The sequence below is a fragment of the Etheostoma cragini genome, chromosome 22, assembly GCF_013103735.1.
Source record: "Etheostoma cragini isolate CJK2018 chromosome 22, CSU_Ecrag_1.0, whole genome shotgun sequence".
Classification (NCBI taxonomy): Eukaryota; Metazoa; Chordata; class Actinopteri; order Perciformes; family Percidae; genus Etheostoma; species Etheostoma cragini.
In genome coordinates, this window is record NC_048428.1 from 11,778,960 (window position 1) to 11,800,446 (window position 21,487).

The 21,487-nt window shown below is 38.9% G+C and overlaps 1 protein-coding gene and 1 long non-coding RNA gene across 2 annotated transcripts in view; one reads left to right on the plus strand and one right to left on the minus strand.

The window, feature by feature from the left end:
• The first annotated feature begins 770 nt into the window (after positions 1 to 770).
• Positions 771 to 20,050, plus strand: LOC117938003. Its single transcript, XR_004655303.1, has 3 exons — positions 771 to 861; positions 13,657 to 13,672; positions 20,041 to 20,050. It is a non-coding gene; the product is annotated as an uncharacterized LOC117938003 (long non-coding RNA).
• fbxo15 (F-box protein 15) overlaps positions 17,951 to 21,487 on the minus strand; it is an 8,844-nt gene continuing 5,307 nt past the window's right edge. The window contains exons 4-9 of the mRNA XM_034862311.1: positions 20,557 to 20,760; positions 20,347 to 20,476; positions 20,164 to 20,246; positions 19,073 to 19,218; positions 18,726 to 18,850; positions 17,951 to 18,380 (exon numbers count right to left, since the gene is read on the minus strand). Coding sequence (XP_034718202.1) covers positions 18,114 to 18,380; positions 18,726 to 18,850; positions 19,073 to 19,218; positions 20,164 to 20,246; positions 20,347 to 20,476; positions 20,557 to 20,760 — 955 coding nt within the window. The 3' untranslated portion in view covers positions 17,951 to 18,113. The remainder of the gene's footprint in view (positions 18,381 to 18,725; positions 18,851 to 19,072; positions 19,219 to 20,163; positions 20,247 to 20,346; positions 20,477 to 20,556; positions 20,761 to 21,487) is intronic.

The following is a 21,487-nucleotide window of genomic DNA, read 5'->3' on the forward strand; positions in this document are numbered from 1 at the left end:
CTCGCTAGATGTATAGTAACAAAGTAGAACTACGTTACTACTGTGTTTAAGCACTAAAAGGCTGTATCTGTACTCTATTCTTATTTTTTTCCCCTACTTCTACTTTTACTTCAGTACATATTTTCAATGAGTTTAATACTTTTAACCCCCATTATCACTATCAGATGAGTAGATGGCTCTGTCACCAGGTTTGATGAAGCTCGCTCATCATAGAGCGAATCAAGCAAAGAAGCTGTCTCATAAGAAGACCGTGCGTGCTCCCGTTCAGTATTTCGCTCTGCTGCCTGCCTGCATTGAGAACACTTGAGCTTTGTTAGTTTGTTTTGAGATGGAAGAACCAGAAACATCACCTTCAATACCTTCAACTTCGAGTGATTGTGGCGGTGAGGCCTAAGGGACAAGCAGGGTAGAGATGCTTTAAAGGGGGAACGGACATACTTGATCTGTTTTTGCTTACAAAGAGTTAAGCTCAGTGTTTAAAGGTGCTCTTGTACATTCTTGTCCTTGTAATGCTGCTGCAGCCAATTGTTCTTTAGGCTAAACATTTGAAATAATGTAAACATTGTATTCAAACTTTTGATTGTTTGTTTTATTAACTACATGACACAAGACATGTACTTTTACTTTCAGTACTTATTAGTACATTTTAAAATAAACTACTTGAATTTTTGAACATTTTTTGAATACGCTTAAACGCTTACTATGGTCGGAATGACGTAAACACTTTAAAAACAAGTGAAAGTGAGCTCCAAAAAAACATAATCGCAATCATTGAAGGCTTGCGTCATGTAGACAATGTTGTTGTCCTTACTTAGAATTACTCATGGGGGCGAGAGAAACTACGCAGTATAGCTTTAACTAGTCACTGACTACCATTTGTTAGTTGTGAGCAACACAAATTCATAATACATCCTCCTTTAAGCCATTCATTAAATCACTAAGAGTCATGCATTTATTACTCAAGCCTTTGTGAGCCTACAGAAGCCTATTATAAAGTCCTACCACCATTTTGGATGGACCTTAAGTGTTGTGGAAATTGGTGCGCCCTTCATTTCTGACCTTGTACCCTCATAAGCCAATACAAGTCATTTTGGTTATTACTATATCTTTGGGGAAAACAGCTTGTCTACAGTACATCAACATTCAAATTACACTGTTATTGAACAGAAAATAAGAAAAAAAAATCGTATTATGATTTATATATTATCAAGCTACTATACTATGCATACAGGCTATAATTAATAAAAAATGAAAAATACAGTATATCTGAAGATTTGTAGTCTACCATTTCTTTCTACTTCTTATCAATGTTGCAAGACGTGAAGTGCACAATCCCCATCAACCACGTCATAGCAGCGAGGTAACGTTATTAAATAATTCCAACGGTCGATATCAATCCCACTTTATCATTGCCCAACCAGCAGAGGAGAATGGACAGGGGGTTATCTCGGCTTTATTTTTGAAGAATAAAAATCATCTAATCCTGTTTATGTTTCAAACAGTTCAATTTCACTGTTAGCCATCCGAAATGCAAAGAAAGCCACGGAGGTTCTTGGAAAATGTTTAGGCCTGCGGTGGGCAGCCATACAGCATACTCACGCATTAAAGATTATCAGTGAGTCAAGCGGCAGCACACCTCGTTTGATACAAATAAACTCAGGTTGGTTTCATGGGGGTCATAGCCAATTGTAAGGTCAGTTTGAAAGAAGTCATAACGTCCGGACTTTGCTAAGCATGCGCTGTCTTAAAATTCTATCGCATCTTAACTCTCTCCTCCTCCTCTGTCTCTGCCTTTTCAATATCTTGACTGTCTCGCATGTCTGCATGCTCCCGGGGACGCTAACAGAGTCAGAATCTGTAGAGATTTGCTGACAGTAATTGTCACACTTTTACCAACCTGCTGCTCTCAGAAAGGTGTTGGCAAAACATTGGATTTTTTTTTTTTTTATTGTCTCAAAAAAACAAACAGATAGCTGAGGAAAAAAAGACATGCTGTTGCAATGTGTTCACATACAGTACTTTGCAGCATTATGCCCTTAGAGACTGTGTGGCCAAGTTCAATCTGCTCAACTGACTTGTAGTTTAATTACTGTGTAAAGCTACATATAAAACTGCTTATGTTTTACTTATTTTGTGTCACTTGGCAGCAACTTTGTTACTCTAGGTTGATGGAGTGTTTTGCTTGATGGAATAACCCCCGTTGAGTATATAATTGCCTATTATTTCCCCATCAACACGTGTTAGCCTTTTCCAGAAGGAGATCAGTGGGCTCTTGTTTTCTTACATTGACTGAACAGCTGAAGAAGTGGACTCTCCTTGGCTGTTATTTTAGTAATATGTCGTATTTGAGGGAATTACAATCAGAGCACTGTTTAAAGCGGATCAGTTTAATCACACTGTGAGATGTTTTATCCTAGCTTTCTGCATAGTCCCTAGATGATACTCATTCATACAGACTGCAATGTCTGTATGGATGCATACAGACATTGCATGTTGTTGTGTGGGCTGCATGTTGTTGTGTGGGCTGAAAACAATGGAGATAATATGCTGTGGTTTGTCACTACTAGCAACACCTTTCATGCCAGACTTTTCTTGCTTCACTGCTATGAAAATATTGATTATAGCCACCCCAAACCAACTAACTACAGTGAAAGGAAAATGGTACATGTTCAGATCTTTGGTTTGCCTGAGGATTATACAAATAGTTAACAAAAAAAAATCTGTAAATGAGATTGTGGTCATACTCCAGTAGCTTGGTAAATAAAGCCAACATAATTTTGCTGTCTTTCTGTTCCCTGCTGGGGTTTAATGGAATTGTAATAAAGGGAACACTTTAGTGCCTTTCATTTACCCATGGAGGATTGTTTTCACTTTCATTCCTAGAGGGAGATTGAAGACAGGTTCAGCTATAGGACAGGCTCCCTAAGGCTAGAGGGACACTTCAGCAGCCAAGGAATGCACAATACAAAGCTTAAAAGCAACAGCTTTTTCTGTTTCACATTAATATATTTACATACACACATATACAGTATACATTATATATATATATACATATATATTTATATACTTACTGTCTTCTGCAGTTAGTTGATATTGAAATCACAATTATTTACCATGATTACTTATTGACTTTTGAAATTGTAAGATGTTGATGAAAACCCCCTTAACAGTTAAATTCCCCTTTATACTTTTTCCGCTTGAACTTTTTTTTTTCTAATTCAGAACACAAGAAAGAAGTAAGAGTTTACTTGCAAATTGTATGGTGCAATATAATAGTTTTTTTTTTCAATTTCTGTTTTTGTGATTATTTGGAGTCCTAATGGCTGTTCAAATTTGATTCAAAATTCAATTCAAAAATTAGTTTCAAAATTCTAACTGCACAGCCCTTTTCTGCAGCCTTTTTTATTATTATTTCCAGGTGTCTGCGGTAATTTGCCAACAAAAGCAAATTTAAAACTTTCAACAATACCTCAGAGATATTGCAGCAGTCATCTGTTAACATGATACACATGCTGTTAAATTAGTATTTCACCCACTCTTAAGGCTATTTTATTTTGTCTTTGTGTCATTTTCCTTTGTCCCTGTCAGAATTAGAGTTATTATAAGACATGCATTCATCGTTAGAGGATAAACAAATGCACTGCATGTACGTTATGAAGGTTAAAGCGCTCTATCAAATAATCCTGCTCTGCGGGCCCTCACAGGGAGAGTAATAGAATGCCCTTCAGCACAGTTCACTCATAATACTCCCCAAACAGGAAAATAATTGACTTTCACTAAATCTTGGTAATAATTTAACTTTGGTAGAAAGCTATGGTATGTATTCTACATTTCATAGTGAACTACTTTTATTGATAAAATATACAACAGGTTCAAATGTTGTAACATTAGTAGCAGCCAACACAGAACATTTTAAAGGTGTTGTGTAAAATGACAAAGTGTGCTTTTGCAATATCAGAGGCTGTTTGGTAAGTCTGTGTCATCATCTAACTTGTGCATTCACTGAAAGCTGAGAAGCCCAACTGAAGAGAACAAATGATAAAGAATCAAAAAGGAAAGTTGGACACGAAGAGATGATTTAAGCTCTGAATATATTGTCTAAACAAGGTCTCACTTGTACAAGCTGCACTTTTGACAATAAATATAATGCAATGCAAAACCCAAGAGGTCAACTACTGTCTTTGAGTTATCGCCAGCAACAAAGCACAAGTATATAACTCTTGTGTCAGTTCACTAAGATCTCCTGAGCTTTATTGGCTATCATTTAGAGACAAAACCGGTAGGAACGCTGCCAGTTTAGTTGTTCTGTTGTCTTCCACAGCATGAACCTTGCAGGTCTTTAATGTTGACAATGTCTCTCCTAGACATTGTGCCATCAATTTAGTAAAGCAGATGTTTTAGCCACCTGTGCACAATACTGTGAATTGTTCTCATCAACAATTCCACAACAAGATGCATCCTTAGTCGGCACTCTCAGTTCTCAATATCATCACCTGCATTTCAATTGTTCCGCTATCTCAGTCACAACTGTGTGTCAGGATGACATTTTAAGTTTTAAGATTTCCTGAGATTTCTTTCAGGATTGATTTGCCGCAACGAGAGTTGCCAAGTGCTGTTTAATACTACAGCAAACACTCCTTGAGCGGGTACTTTGTCAGAAATACAATAAAAGAGCAACTCGTATATCTGTTAACAGAGCAGCCAAACAAACTCACATTGTTAAAAATGGAATCACCGACTCATTTCATGCTGCACACAGTGCAAGTAGTTTTCCACACAATGGCAGAGACCAGCAGGGAAGCTCACAGTGGCTGCTCTTTCATATTCCATGACTCCCTGTTTACTGAAACTAATCGTGTGTTAAGAAATTCCGAAAATGACCATGTTTTTCTAGAACATATTTTCAATGAACTGTCCCAGGCTGCATTATCCTCGTTGAAAAATACATTGAATTTCCCATGGCTGCTTCACAATACAAGCCACCCTGTGTTATGCTAATTGAACACTTTTAATTTGAAGCAGCAGCAGTCCCAAATGTTGGGTTTGCATTAGCAGTTAAATAGCAAGTATAAGGAGAGGGAACAGTGATGCAGATATCAGTTTGATAAAGGTTCAAACAGAATCATTGGATAACATGCCCAAACGTAATTTCCTTTGAATCCTGTGGACCTGCAGAGGCTATCTGAATCCAGCAGGGGAATTGCGGAGTCCGCCACTAACAATGACTGAGGCAATCACTAGTTTTACTGTATAGACGTAATTACTGAATGCAAATGCATTAACCCTATCAGACCTAAGTTCATTTCTACAACTCATTGTCCGTCTGTTTTTACTTTTATTTTTAGAAAGGCTTGTAAAACCTCAACCCTGTTGTCCACATTCAATCTATGAAGGAAATCAACAAAAACACATTGCGAACATCTTGTATTATCTCTCACTGTGTTTCTGTGTTGCTTCCTCATTTGTAATTCTAAACTCCTTCCCTACATGTCTTAGGTTATTTTCCATCCAAGGTCAGCCCGTCAGCTTCTAAAATTCCAATTATCGTTTTGACCTCTGCTCCAAGCGTGTTGTGAAGAGTCCTTGGAAGGCCCAACACAATCATACTATCAACGCGGATAGCTTAATAAGCGTACAGATGAGATGCCACTTGGGTTAAAAACGTTGGCGTGTGTATTTACGTTAAGTCATGATGCCATGTTGGATTCAATATAACTGTTTTTAAACATTGCCTTCTATTTTTCAGCCCTTGTAATGTGTGGTACATACAGGCCATCGGCACAGCTTTGTAGGCCATTATTATGAGCTGGTAGGCACAGACACTTTTTGTACATATATTCCCTTCAGGTCATGCTTTGCTCCTGGATTTACTTCAGTTCATAGTCAACAGCATGAAACAAATGACAGACCCATTAGGTCTATTTGGTTTGTTGCCGTGTCTGGTGTGCTTCCAACAAAATTACCAGGAAGGAACACGAGAAGTTTATGCCAACTTGGCCTCAGGATGGATGATTCAGTAAACTTTCTGCTCTCACTCATTATCTCCTATTCAAAATCTCATAAAAAAATGCCGTTGGTGTCAAGGAGGGATGAATCCTGACACTTGTCTCAAGGGCTTCATTAAAAGCTCCAAACACTCCTAGTGGTACACTTCCAGTACCCGTATGAGGCACAATCCTTAGGGCAACAGGTTGGAGTACAAATGTGTGTGTGATTTGTTGAGTGTTGTGCATGTTGAGTGTTTCACAAAAACGTATGCAAGCAAGCTGGAAAGGTATGTATACTGTGATTACTTTATGCTTTGGAAATTTTCCTCGGCAGTGACAATACTCAATTGATTTCTGTAATAACTTTGAGATAATTATGCAGGAATCCACTGAATGAGCTCCGGGGGAGAATGCTTTCTGTAGTGCAATTGTGTGATCGCAGCTCCCCAGTGACACCCGCCATTCTCTGCAGCAACCCTCTGCCACAGAAAAGCTCCGTCTCGAAACACTTAATATGGGCATTAAGGGATGTATGTTAATGCAACCGAGCAGCATCAAATACATAGGGGCCTGCATACATTACTGCACGCTTTAAAGTTTACTTTGTGTTTGTCTCGCTTTTCTTTTAAGTGTTAAGGGAATACGTTCAATATACAGTAGATAGTACACACTCAGTCTTGGGTTTGGCAGGCTCTACTTACATTGACAAGCTATATAATTTATTGATCCCGGAACGCAGACACTAAATAAGGATGGAAAGCAGCATGCAAAATGTTGTCAAGCTTTTTTCGAGTAGGTGAAGCTTATGAATACAGTTGGTTTCCATCTAAAAAAAAGAAACAGACCACAATACAACTGATTAACTACGTTATTTTAAGCGGTAAATTAAGATTGCTAAACCTCTCACCAAAGTAGTAATTGTAGTTTAATCATAGTTTAGTAATAGTAGCAAGATGCAGCACGCCTGTCAAACTTTGGATTTCTTGGTGAAGCGGTGTGCATGGGGCTGTAATAAGGAAGTGTAATGCTGTGTTCACACCATAGAAACAAATTGGATAGAAATGCCATTCCTCTTCCAATCAACATGGCAGAATGGTAGGAGCTGTAGCCATTTTTATGTGTACTGTTGCCACGGAAACAGTATAACTTCCATTAAAACTATCGTATAAATCAACTTGCGGAGGTGAGGCCAAGTGACCATTGAAGTAATAACGATATAAGGCATAGAGAGCCAACCGGTTAATAAGTCACATTTAACAACTTCCTCACCAGTTGATTGTGATCCATGTTGAATAAATAAAAACCATTGCAAGATACATATCGGAAATTACAAAATATATAATGGCACCTGAACGTGGCAGGGCTTAGCGCATGCTAAATGAAATCACAGAGTAGCGTGTGCATGGTGTTGTATTACAATTATAATGCAATTAATAATTACGATATAATAATTATAATGGATGTGTGCTGACAGGGTTTGACAAAGCATCTCAGGCGTATGTGACAAACAGTTTCCGCTCAGTAAGCAGAGGGGATTTTCAAGATGAGGTTTGAAGCTGTTCCCCTCAAGCTGTCACAGGAAGCTGGCAGCATCAGGTCCACTGACACATCTGAAATTGGCTTTGCTCTACTTGTGTGTATACCAGGATCCACATTGACCTTTTGCTGCACTGATCAACGAGAAGAAAGGGCGAAGTAGTAAAGGACAGACAGGTGGGTAACATGCTTTGTCATGGTGGTTCACTATAAAGAACTCTTAATCATATGCCTGTTAATAAAGTGTAACATGAATGTCATCAATGATACACATGCAACCTATTTTAATAGCTGCTTTGTTCACTCTTGGGATTTTCATATGAAAGTGAAACATTTTTTATATATATTATAAAATCTTCTATCTGCATCTTTTATCTGCTTTCAAAAACATCCCCATTTAACATATTTGCATAGGCTGCGAGGCTTTCTACAATTTGTTAGTGATACTTAAGCTCCCTTCGTTTATCATGGTCCAACACTTTCTGTTTTCTTTAAAACACTTCAAGATATACACCTACAGCATTCAATATGCAAGGACAAAGCTCGCTGGTTACATTTAAAACAATAAATCAGATGCCTTGGTTTTGCGCATGCCTGCCGTCCTCCTCGACAGGGCTTACGTGTTTGTACTTGTTAAATCAAAAGGCTTTCTAGTAGCTAATGTGATTTTCCTTGCATTTGTGTGTTGGCTGTGGCTCATACTGTACGTGACTCTCTCAGATAGCAGAATCATTGTAAATTCCTGAGGGTGTTTTTGGTCGACTGGTGTTCTTAAGAGACTCTAAATAACACAAAGCTCCCAGAGCAGTGCTTATGCCATGCCTGCCTATGTGCTGATATTGTAAGTGATTCAATCCTCGTAAAGTAAGTGGACTTGCCACTCAAAATTATAGTGATGTTACAGTGCATATGCTCATGAAAGTTTAATGTGTAAACTGCTTTAGGCATGTTTGGTGTTGTGTTATGCATACGTCTATCGCACGTCTAGAGTGTGTATATTGCAAAAAAGCTTTGGGAAAAACTGACAAGGTATGTTTGACGCAGATTTTCCATCTGGAAGGAGGCGATAGCTTCGCCCTGGTCTGTTTCTAAGAAGGACCTCTGAATGTTTGAAATATTTTGCTGAGCTTTGGTGGACAGCAGGTCCTAAGGGACTATTTCACTTCATAGATTTTAGGATCTGGGAATACTCACATGGGGTTTTAATGGATTTTGGATTGTGTTGATAACTATTTTGCTTGCATGCTCATAGGGAGGTCTGGCAGTCCATCAACTGTACAGCGGTACCATTTTCAGGTGCTTGTTTGTCAGAAAGCAGGAACAAATGATAAACAAATGTTAACAAGTTTAGAAGGTTAGGAAACCTTCAGTACTTTGGTGGCGGTTTGTGCAAGACAACCAAGTGCACTCTAGTTCCCGAATTTCATTACTCTAGCGCATCATTTTCAAATCACTGTACACAGAATACAACAAAAGACATTGTGTCTATGGAGGAAATTATTCCATGAAAAAGAGCTTGGTTTAAACAGAATTGCATGTTATTAACTTTTACTAGCAAAACACTTTTTTTAAATGATCAGTCAGTAGTTAATGTTACTTTTTTTTCAAAACTATTACACAATACATGGCTACAAAATAAGATAATATCAGTCAAGTGAAACTGAATCACATTTTGAGATGTTCAATAAAGCTCATATCAGCAGAAACTTAATACTGAAGAACCTTGAAAGCGATAAGCTACTGTGTGCGCACTGCTGAAATGGCACAGGTCACACAAGGTACCCTGCGGGGCGGCTGGAACAACTGAAATGGACTCGGGGCACCCAGAAAAAGAAATGCACTGTTGGCAAAAGCCCCTTGACGTTGATGAATGTTGTCCTCCGAGTGTTAGGTAATATTCTCTGATGAGATGCAGCGTGTGCTACGGCCCACAAGGTTGTGAGTACAGCACAAAAGTGATGACGTGAGGGTGTGGGAGTTAGTGCGCCAAGGCCATAGGAGGAGGGTGGGGGAGTCACACAGGCAGTGATAGAAACAATTTATGCCATCACACCTAGGCATCTGACATAACAAAGGTTCTTTTTCCTTGATGCATTCCGGGTCTTTCTCCTCCACCATGGTTACACACACACGGACACACACACACACACACAAACACACAAACCCAAAGACACAAAGAGCACAACAGCCCGACTCTTCACTTGATGCCTGCTACATAAAATAGAAAACACCATTTTGGCAGAAATGAAAATGCAATAGGGTTGAGATTCATATGCAAATGACACAAATCTGAGAATAATTGAGAATTGTTATTGCCTTCATGGCCTAAAGTTGCATTGCAAACAAAGCAATTTTGCCACTGGACTGCTGTTCAAACGTTCATCTCAGGTGCTGGTTCAATATCAGGGTGCTTTTATCGAGCGTGACCAACATATCATTTAAAACAGGCGTTGAGGGGAAAACAACAAAATCGATTATCAAGCAAACTTCCATAGGCCTAGAAAAATAGATTGTCTGCATATTGCCCAGAAAAGTTGGGTTATGACCTGTACAATCTTCAGGAATTATTTTAATAGAGTAAATATCAGTTTTTGAATTTAGGTGAATGACTGTCTATTAAGTATTTTTTTCAGAAACTAGAAAGTAGTTAATTAAAAAAAACACAAGACCAGATATTACTAGACAGCTCTCTTGCCGTGGCTGTTCTCTGCAAGATATAAAAGTGTGAGAGAGTCGCAAGGCGCTTCAGTGCCTTCTTGTGGCCACCCTCCATTTCTTCCTCTTTCTGCATGGTTGCTGATCTTTAGTATATCACTTTAAGGACATAACCATAAGACATCAACAATAAAAGACCTTGAGAAATACTGTATGTAAAATACAAGGTTATTTTTTTAAGGCAAATCCAATGCTTTTTCCTGTTTTGTGCATAATTTACTCAGCATTAAGATAAGAGGCTTTATCTTCAATCACAACGTCTCCACACAGCTTAATGAGCTGTAGGGGATGTTTCAAGCAAACATGAAACATGACCCCTACCATTTCCAACAATCACTAGTAAGCTGCGTTTCCTTCCGTTTCCTTTTATATTTCCTTACCTACAATTGCATTCATGTGAGCACACGAGAGAATTACCTCTCCAGTTTTAGACAAGAGGAGACCATTTATCTTACTAATACCCGAGGTGAGTGATCATGAAGTCTGAAGACTCCAGTGAAACAGTTGGGACCCAATAGTATCAATCATCATCATTCCTCCAAATGGAGATCTTCAATCACACACCGCACAAAGTAAAAGAGACGTACCAAAAGCTCCTACCTCAACTGCTACTAACTGCACTCATTAGTCAGATGTGTTGGTCATTATTAAACACAGCACCTCATGGATTGTTGCTGCAGAAAGTTTCATTCATCAATTCCATGCTGATTTGACACATTCAATCATGAAGTGGGTGAGTAAGTTATTTGCATTTGATTAAGATGACAGCTTAATGAAGCGAGGTGAACTATAGACCTTTCACATTCACGCCACTTTGGTGGAGTGTGTGTGTGGTCACCACGTGAGATATTAACACTGCAATACTGCTGACTTTGCTTCTTTACATGTTGCACTTAATGCGTACTTCTCACTTCCCTTAAATTGTATCCCTGGCTCCTCCACTTGCCCTTGTTCCTTGCATCTTAAATCATTTGAGGATAGAAGAAACGAGGAAATGAGACCTCCTTTTCTCTGTGTCAGTGTCACATGAATATGTTAGCTGTATATGGGCAGAGTTAGCAACAGCTTTTCAGCTGCACAGCTCCCGGGAACTTCCAGTTCAGCAGAGAACTGAGGAGCTATCAAATAAGGGAAATGAGAAGGAGCCCTGGTTTGATCCTTCTTTAATATAAGTCTACAGCTGCTCACTTGGTCTTCTTCGGCTCCGAGGGTGTGCGCTCATGACTGACTCGTTCTTTAGCTCAGAGGGTGCACGCTGAACGAGACTCGTTCTGAACAGTAGTCTGGAGGCACTTGGAGGTTAACCTGGCTCTAATGCACAACTGCAAATGCATCTTACAGAAGCAGAATATTTGATTCACTCCTGCTTGCGAATCGAGTTAACTCGTTCCTCTATAGGAGTCGAAAGACTACGAATCTAACGTAACTAGTGGTACGACTGGCTGACAGACCGGCATTGCCGCCACACTAGCAATCCTCAACTGGTGGGCATAATGTACTGCTCTTTATTCCCTGGATTTTTTAAAGGGAACAGCAGATGTGCTTCCCCTCCAAAAAGGTCAGCGTTTTTGAATAACAGCCAATGGCCAGTGAGCTCAGAAATACTCAGTCAATGGTCATTGCCACAGTAACTGCAGAGGTAAATCTCATCAATTTAACATGCTTCATAAAGCCACATCCTGGAAGCATCATAAAGCAGACAGAAGGACAGATGCGGAGAGAATCAGTAAAAGAAAAAGTACATAGAGTACCAAAAGCGACATTACAGTGCCATGAGAGACAATGGAAATGTCCTACTGTACAAAGTGCCGTGATGAAAGCCTGAAGCCTGTCTTGTAGTTAACTCAATCAAAATATTATCACTCCGCAACATTCAGATGATTTGGCAGGTTTCTGAGGAAAGGACCAAGTATCAGTGTGGCACACTGCCACATATTGGTCTTAATTTGCTTTTGCAACAGGTATAAGTACGTGGAAATGTTATCCAAGCCATAGTGACTACTGCCATCATCTTAAATTGGTGTCACGCACAGGTGGCCCCGCAACAGAGATGTAATTAAAAGGCAATCATACCCTATCAGATAGCGGGCTCTGTTGAATGTGTGTAATAGTAAAAGTACTAGCAGCAACTTTATTGTCCGCATGGGTGATGTGGATTGTGGTATGAGACATGAAGATATACATACAATATGTGCGTAGTGCATATGGTTTTTCAATGTGACACTTGAATGCCTGACACTGCATTTCTGGTTTTACCAACACTACAGGCACACAGATCTTCAGCAGTGACACCATATGACCACAAAAAATCTTGGTTTGATTTTTTAATTCAGTCGGAGCCGTAAGCCAGCAATGAAGAACTCAATGTGGCACTTCACAATAATAACTCAGACACAAGCGATGACTAATGGTACCCTGGGAGTCTCCTTGTGTCAAAAATCTAAACAATACACTACTAGACATAACTAACCACTGGGTTTTCAAAAAAAATCATAGCTTTGAACAGCGCCCGGTTTGGTGTAATTGATCAAACATATTACTAGCACTTCAGATACATACATAGATAAATAACCACACAAGATTTGGCATCAAAACACCCAACTGCAGGTTTCTGTGCCCACGAAAACATCAGCGTGCCAGTTTACACGAGGCAGGCCGCCTTTGTGTGTCTCAAAATCCTGCCCTTGTTTTTTCTCTCTCGCTCTCTCTCCGTCTATCCCTCTTAAAAGTGGTTCAGATCAATGGAGTTAGCCTCAGGCACAGACCTTTGGACTAAAACCAATTGTTTCCAGGAACTCTGTACAAGCAGAGCCTAGGCTGTTTTCTGTGCCTGCCTGATTTTTGCATCCCACAAAATGTGCTGTGTTTGACATTTGCTTTCGTTAGAAAGAAAAGGTTTATTTTGCTTAATGCCACAATCTTGTCCCGGATGTGTGGATGATGTTTACAATAACAGCAGGGTAGTTAGATATGGCAGGTAGATACATATAAATATTCAGACATTTGGGAAAATACTTTACTTTAGCTTTACTTTTTTGACAAGAGGTAGATGAGAGGGTAGATGCCATTTTGATGTGTGTAAAGTAAATTTGAGGCTACAGCTGGCATAGTCAAGCAATTAAATCAATTAAAGGCCAATGTGTCAATTTTACACTTCCGTTTTTCATTTAGATGGTTAGCTTAGCTCAGAACAAACAGCTAACCTGGCTCTGTCCGAATGAAGGTAACACAATTCTCCAGCCAACACCTGTAAAAACCCCATCTGATCATCTTTTAACATCTGTTTTTGCATCAATTAAACAAACAAAATATGTTAATTATCAACCTTCCTCCGCACCGCTGTGGAGATAGGTCTGGCAATGTGAGACTACTGGCACGCACACTAAGTAAATTGTGTGAGGAAGAGAGAGAGACATAGTGGAAATTAATTGAATGTATAACACAAAGAACGTTCACCATCCAATTATCCAGTATTATAGATAATGTACTGAAGGGCTGTGGTAGCAAGCGTTGTTTGAGACTGAATGCCAAGGACTGTAATCCAATGTCTTTAAAAGAAATGATGGCAAATCATTGGGCAAAGTGACTAATAATTTTAGCAATTTAGCTAGTGTATTCTCTTTAACATGCCAGATGATAAAACAGTACTATTACAGTGTGAAAATACACAAACACATTTTACTTTGAGTGGAGGGTAGTCTAACATTGTCAGGCCTATCTCCACAGCAATGCAGAGGAGGGTCTGGCTAGTCCACCCAACAGTCCGGATGGGAGGAAGACGTGCTCTGTTTTATTGCCATTTCTTTAAACCAATCACAACCGTCTTGGGCGGCACTGAGAGCCGGATGGTGCAACGATGCCACTGCAAAATAGCCTCGGGAAAAAAACTTGTTTTGGTAGACCACATGTACATTCAAAGGTCGTTTTAGTCATGCAAGAGAAATCTTAGATTTGACAGATAGTCTAGCTAGCGGTTTATTATTTAAGATAACAGATTTATTTAATTGATTCATTACCATGTCAACAGCATTTGAATGATGTAGATGGTCGAGATGGAGGGACTTTATATATTCTTGGGGGTAGTCTATAATATGCATCATATTTTAATGGTTGATAGGTTTTTTAATATTGAAACTGGATTGTAAGTATCTAAAGGTGTCAGATAAATGATGTGAAATAAAATCCAAATCCAATATTTTCCTCTGAAATGTGGTGAAGCATAACATTTGAAATACTCTATTATTCTACTACTACTACTAGAAAGTAGAACTACAGGTGAACATCACTACCTGGAATAAGCAGTACTTTTGCATTTGTTCTACTGTATAGCACTGCAGATTGAGGCCACGCTGTAGCTTTGATATGAACGATTTCTCCACGCCTGCCTGGCCATGATGCACCATTGAGAGGGGAGAATAAACAGGGGATCTTACTGGGCATCATGAGCCTGTTATAATACTGTCGCCACTCGAGGCTTTCCCCAGCAGTTCCACTTCACTACCGGGAACAAAAGAGTGAAAGAATTAAAGAAGGTTAAATAAGAGACAGGAGGGTTACTGCTGGTCAACTGTAGCAGGGTTCACTTAAAGTAATGTAAATGCCTGACCAACTGGTATTTTGAGTCATCAGCAAAACACATTTTCCTTGATTTTGCAGCTTCTAATGATTATGTTTCGGCTTAGGTGATGTGGGCCGTTGTGGTGAATGTTTTTCACATCACTACAAGCATAATTAACTTCTCTGGCGAAAAGTACTCATCCAACAGGGTGATAAATGTGGAATGAGAGGGGTTAGGAACTGTGAAGGCTTTTCACTCATTAGTATGGACCATGATCATCTCCCAGTCTTTTGGGAGATGTAAATTGAGCTCTAATATTTCTTTAAGACAATCAGTTAATAATGTAAATGGGGGAAAAAGAACCCTCCTGGTGAATTTCATTAGCTGACCGTTTTCCTCCAATGAGAGGACTAAATGAGGACTGTGTCATTGGCTTCCAAGGCTGAAGCGTTTGCGGACCCAGCTGGTCACTCACAAGGGAGAGAATTAAAGTCTAAAAATGGAAGCAATTTTCTTCCAAGATTAGCCTGTGAGGAAACTAAGAAAGATGAGTTTAATGAAGCTTGCACGTCACTAAATTTACCCATTCAGTGGTTTGGCTGTGGATGCTATCTTAATCATCATTTGGAAGTCCTTTAAGTTTTGATTAACATACAGACTTGCAATTACTTTGCAAAAAGAGCAGAAAAAAAGAAGAAGAAAGACACCAACCTAAAGAAGAAAAAGAGAACAACACATTTCTAGCACAGTGAAGAAATGATCCACAGAAAAGACAATACTGTGCTGACAAACATTGCTATTTGTTTCTCTACAATTGTCTTTTGACAGATTGAAAGAGTGGAGAAAATGTAGACCACTGTGCTGTTTAAGGGGTCTTTAATTGTTTACCAAAGAGAGCCATCTACTGGAGAAACACCTATATTAAACTATATTCCTATAAATATACATTTGCATGCATGTATAAATTGATTGTTGTATTCTGACAGTCTCTCATCACAAGTTGTTTTTTGTCTCAATTCAAGTGTCAAGCTTGAAACAACACACATACTGTTGTTTGGCTCATTTCCCCGAACAAATTTGGATCTAGTGCCAATGCAGTTGGTGATGTGTTTGGAAAAATAAGCATCTTTTCAAGGTGATGATGACCCTCACAGAGAAAAGGAAGGGAAGCCTCTGAAATCCTATTACCCAGCGATATTTTAATGCCATCAGCAGTGCTTGTCCAGCAGCACAGCGACTGTTTCCAACAATTGCTCCCACACTAATTCTATCGCTGTTGCCAGACTTGCCCAAGGTGTGGAAATTAAACTCAATTGTCATCTAAAAGTGATTGCATAATGGCTGACAATGCAATTGAGGTAATGTGATGTTCAGGTATAAATGCCACGATAAGAGGAAACCAAATTTGATTTGTGTGAATCATACAAAAGCAAAAAAAAAAAATTAATTCCATTTACACATATAAAGCATGCCCACATTTAGCAATTTCAGAATAATCAAGATAATTAAAGGATAGACGCTTTAAAATCTTAGTCCCTGCTCAGGGTTGCCTACACAATGGTCTGGCAAAAGTGAATCCATGTACAACAAAGGAAAATAGCAAATACACCAAACACATGAAAGATGGAACTCTAATGAGAACCATTAGTGGTTAATAATTAATATATCAGTAATTTGGATACTTTAAGTGAGAATAGATCTGCTAAGTGATGAAAGCAGCTATGAGGGAGGATGACAAAGATACTAAGCATCCGTGCAACAACCTACTCCTAAAATCATCCTTCCTCCAACATGGTTGGTTTTCTGTATACAAAAGTGAGTCAATGTAAATGGAGCATGCAATTCAGTGCCCCACTAAAATTATCCTCTCAGCGTGCATGTCTTAATGATTTCTGACTCACTAAATGTCATAATGGAGTGGTGTGATCCAGTATAAGGCTGGGCAAAATGAGTGCAATGAAGACTGTCTACTCTGTTGTCACCAAAAGTAAAGATCCACATCTCACATATGTCAGGTTCATAACATTTTAACTTACTAAATAAACACGGTCAAGCAAGAAAAACGAGACGCAGACGGTAATGAGCAGTTTGATAGACAATTGCAAGAGGGAAGAACACACTAAAAGCCACCTATACTCCAGCGCAGTTCTAGTGGGACTTCGGGGAAATATCTGCAGTTCTCTTCCTTTATTGAAAGTTAGACACACAGAGATTACAGGACATCTGTTATTTGGTTTATGGCTACCTAAAAGAATCAGGGCAAAGTGCAGGCCTGCACTCTGTCTACTCTGACTGACCTCGAATCTAAGACACTGGTTATCTCCGTGACTAACAACAGTGAGACATTTATGGCCTCGTGTTTAGGCAGCACTGACTAAAGAAACACAGACACAGTTTGAAAGAATCACAGTATTGTTAAATGTGCATATACGATTAATAATAAGCTTAAGATTAATTATAAAATATAATAAGCATGTAAGTTAATATGACAAGCAAGATATGAATATAGAATAATCATGAAAATATTATAAATGAAAGTTATAATATTTTAAAACATTACTACAGAGAAATACGAAATAAAAGACTTGAATTAATTTCTCTGTCAATGCTTAGGACTTAAAATGTCCGGATGTATTACAGTGACTATTTCACATACAGAAGGTGCATGTCAATGCATTGATTCAGAAATATGTGTCTTCACTTGCAACAAAAAAGGGAAGTCTTTTGTTGCAATTGCAAATGAAAAACACTTCTGTAAATTGTTCATTGTTCAAGCAACTTCAAACCGACTTCAGATTCCTTGTATGTGTACACATACTTGGCAAATAAAGCTATTTCCTACTAGTCATAAATCATTCATTGTATTTAAATAAGGCAATTCAAAAAAAACTTTCCCATTCTTCTATCTTAATGATTTAAGAAAATGATACAATAATTACTTAATTATTAATATATTAAAACTGTCGGTAGCAAGAGGAAAATAAATGATATAGTATTATTATGGTATTAAGTTGAGCAGGGCACATTTGTAAACTGAAATAAATAAGGTAAGTAAGAATTCAAAGCCAATCATGAATTATTAATCTATTCATTAATGTATTCAATTATTCAACATTAAAACACAAAATAATGAAAAAGTGTTAATATAACCGTTGTGATTATGTTTTGAACTGCAACATCTTCTGTATATACAAAATACATCTAAATATATTCTGGTGGACTGATATAATTTTTAATTGAAATATTAAAAAGAAAAATCACATTAAGCCTCTGTAATGAATAAAAACCTCAAAACGTGTTCCAGAAATACCGCAGGTTCAGTATTCTCTACTGAAATGCTTGTTGACTTTGGAAACAGTCACATAGACAACTAAACAGGTAAGCACAAACTGCTCCTGTTCCTTCATCCATACAAATTTCATCTTCATCTGACCATCTGAGTCCTTATAGTGGATCAGGTAGTGCTCACCATCATAGTCATAGGAGACGGGTGTCTTCTCCAGCTCCATGGAAACAGGAGAGGTGACACACCAGAAGGGTTTCTTAAATTCATCCAGTAGAGTCAGACTCATGATGCAGCAATTCTGGCAAAATGTTGACAGATGAACAAATATCAAGACCTCTTTTCTGAATGGACAATCCTCATTGAAATTTCAGTGGGGTTGCATTAAGTAAATTATGTATATTTCTTTAAAATCTTTATCTTCTGCTATGTTGTGAAATGTCATGATCAAATGAGAGAACAACTGTATTATCCTTAGGTTGGAGATAAGAGGGAATACTTTTAAACTTAACTTTTTAACAGATCTGTGAACATTACAATAAAACTAGCATGTGGTATCTCTTTTTAATTTGCACTTTTACCAATTTCTTTCTTCCTATAACACATAGTGAAACCGTGTTCAAGTAGCCACCAGCACATGCTGTACCTCCACTGTGCCCTGCAGGGCCTCACACCTCCAGGGAAGGGTAATGCTGCAAGATAGCGGTGTGTGCCTTGAATGGATTGTCCTGCTAATGGCAGTCAGCTGGATTAGGCCGTCAGATATCTGAGCTGGTCAAAGACAACAACACAACACAAGTAAGTCTTTACATTACACTATTTAGCACTTTGGTGTTAGGTCAATTGATTTGTTAAAGTCCCATTTTCAGGTTTCATTCAAAAGGTTACTGCACATGTGAATAACAACTCTTATTAAAAAGACTAGAGTTTTTAAATGACCCACACAAAGTTAGACATACAGTGACTTAATGAATAGGAGCATAAATAATTTACTTCTCTGGCAGAAGAGCTTGGAAAAGCTTTGGGACATGATATTGCATACAGTGCCGTGTAGAACAATGTGTAGTTGGTAACCATGGAGACCGTATTCAGGATCTATGTCATCAAAAGGGGGTTTGATGACTGGCATCACATAGGGGCTGGAGGAAGAAAAGAAAAAAGGTAGACAAAACTAAAACTGTTAGTGAGTGAGAAGGTGTGTTACTTCTGTGGACTGTAACCGTGATGTGCTTCAACATAGTATTACCACATGCAACCAGGAGAGGGGGCTATGTCCACACAATACTCAAATCCAACACACAATAGGTGTGGCAGCATCAAGAATCCTGTGTAGTCCTGTTGATATGTTATCTCTCCTCTCAGATGATCAGTGAGTCACCTTCAAGACTATACAGCAACTCCAGTAGTAAACATCACATTACTTGGATTTGTTTATTTTTTAGATGCATGGGAAATGTTAATACTGGATGGTTTGGCCCAACAATGTTCCTAACATTAGTGGCTTGTGAACCTATAAAATAATTCTTACTTGGGACCAGTCATCACAGGGATGTAAGAGACAGTATCCAGTATATCACCATAAATACAGCAAAATCTGAAACATTTTAGACATTTTTGTTTAACATTTGAATCTGTTATTCCCACATTTCCTATTTCCTGGGTACTTTTAGCAGCCCTAAACCCCGTATTGGCAATCACTGATCTAGCCCATTGGTTTTTAATCTCAACTCAATTCAATTTGAACTAAACACTACAAAAGCAAATTCTAAAATATATTACCTTAACAATAATGACCCAGTCTCTGTTTAAAGCTCTGCTAGTGATTAAATTGAACTGCTTGCAATACAAAAAGAATACCTGGTGTAACTGGTCCTGACACATACAAATGTGGTACAGTAACATAATCCACTGTGATGGTGGTAGACAGGTGCCAGTGATACTGACCCTGCTGTGCATTGTAGATGGGTCACATCAGGGGCATCGAATAAATGGCATCCTTCGACTCTGAGCCCTAACCATCTGACGGTGATACACTGCATGCTGTGTAAGCATGTGAATAAAAATACTGTTCAAGTGCAGCCTACCAAACAGCAGATCCCAGGATGCTTCTTTCCACCAGCCTGTGGAAGTGGAGGGTGAACATGACAAAGGCAACGGAGCACTGGTCCTGCAAAGAGAGCCATTCCTTAAATTCTCGTCATTTCAAGTGAAAAGGTGTATTTTATTTTAGCTTCTACAAACAAATAAATAATACATTTAAAAATTACCCTCCAGATGCCAATGATGACACCAGGCTGTAGCAGTTTAAGTGCAACCAGTTTGTCCTGGCCAATGACCCGCGCGCTTTTAGTTAGATCTTGCACGTCTAACTTTGCCATGAGGGACCGAAAGCCAGGTCTGACAGAGCAAGCAAAAAAAACAGTAGGTTTCACTGACAGAAAAGAGGAAACAGAGAGAGTGTGGAGATGTTGTCTTACGCCTTCAAGCCGGGGCAGTCGAGGGCTACCCTCCTCACACCGTGGAGTTGAAGGGTGGACATCTGGTGGTAGTTGGGCAAACAGCCTCCTCCGGTCCAGCACAGTGTCACAGAAGTCTCACAGAATTCCGAGCAGCTCGGCTCATATGTGGCCTTATGCCCTGACTTATCAGAGACGGTCAGCTCCCAGGTGACGTTGTTGCTTCTAGAATTCGATAACACAATGCAGGCTTATAGCATGGAGATGTGACAGATATTCTGCAATAAAAGCATGTACAATTTCTTTATGTGCAATGTAGTCTAGTTGGAGAAACTAATTGAAAACTGAAATTAGCCGCATCTTACTTTGTCAAGTGTGAAATAACTCACTTAATATTCCCTAATAGTCACATGAAGACACCAGTGAATTGAAATTGCTGGGCAAAAATCAATCTTCACACATTTATTTGAAGTCAACACAATCTAAATAACTGGGCAGTGTTGACTGTAGCTCTTTAAATGTGGCAAACTGGGAGTTTAATGGCTATAAGGTTTCTTTTGATAGCAGTGGGGAGTGGTATGACTCTAGTTAAGCTGTTTGTACTAATGAAATGATATGCGACAAATGAAATGAAACCACAGCTGTTGGGATAAATCTCTTGATCCAATTCTGTCTAAACTGTGATTCAGGTCTGCCGCTACTGGGATGCAGCCGGTGTCTCGCTGAGGCACCATCCAATATCAATTAAGTCGAGGAACAAAGGCAAAAACTGGAGCAGCACAGGGGGCCCGCAGATGACCCAGGGGATTTTGCTTAGCATTGTCTGTGTGTGTGATGTCTTGTGAAATGATTATTACCAAGGTAAATTGCATGCTCCTCAGTGGCTCTAACACGCAAACCTCCCCACAGGGAATAGTCTGAGATGATGGGAGGCGGGAGGAAGGAGAAGATG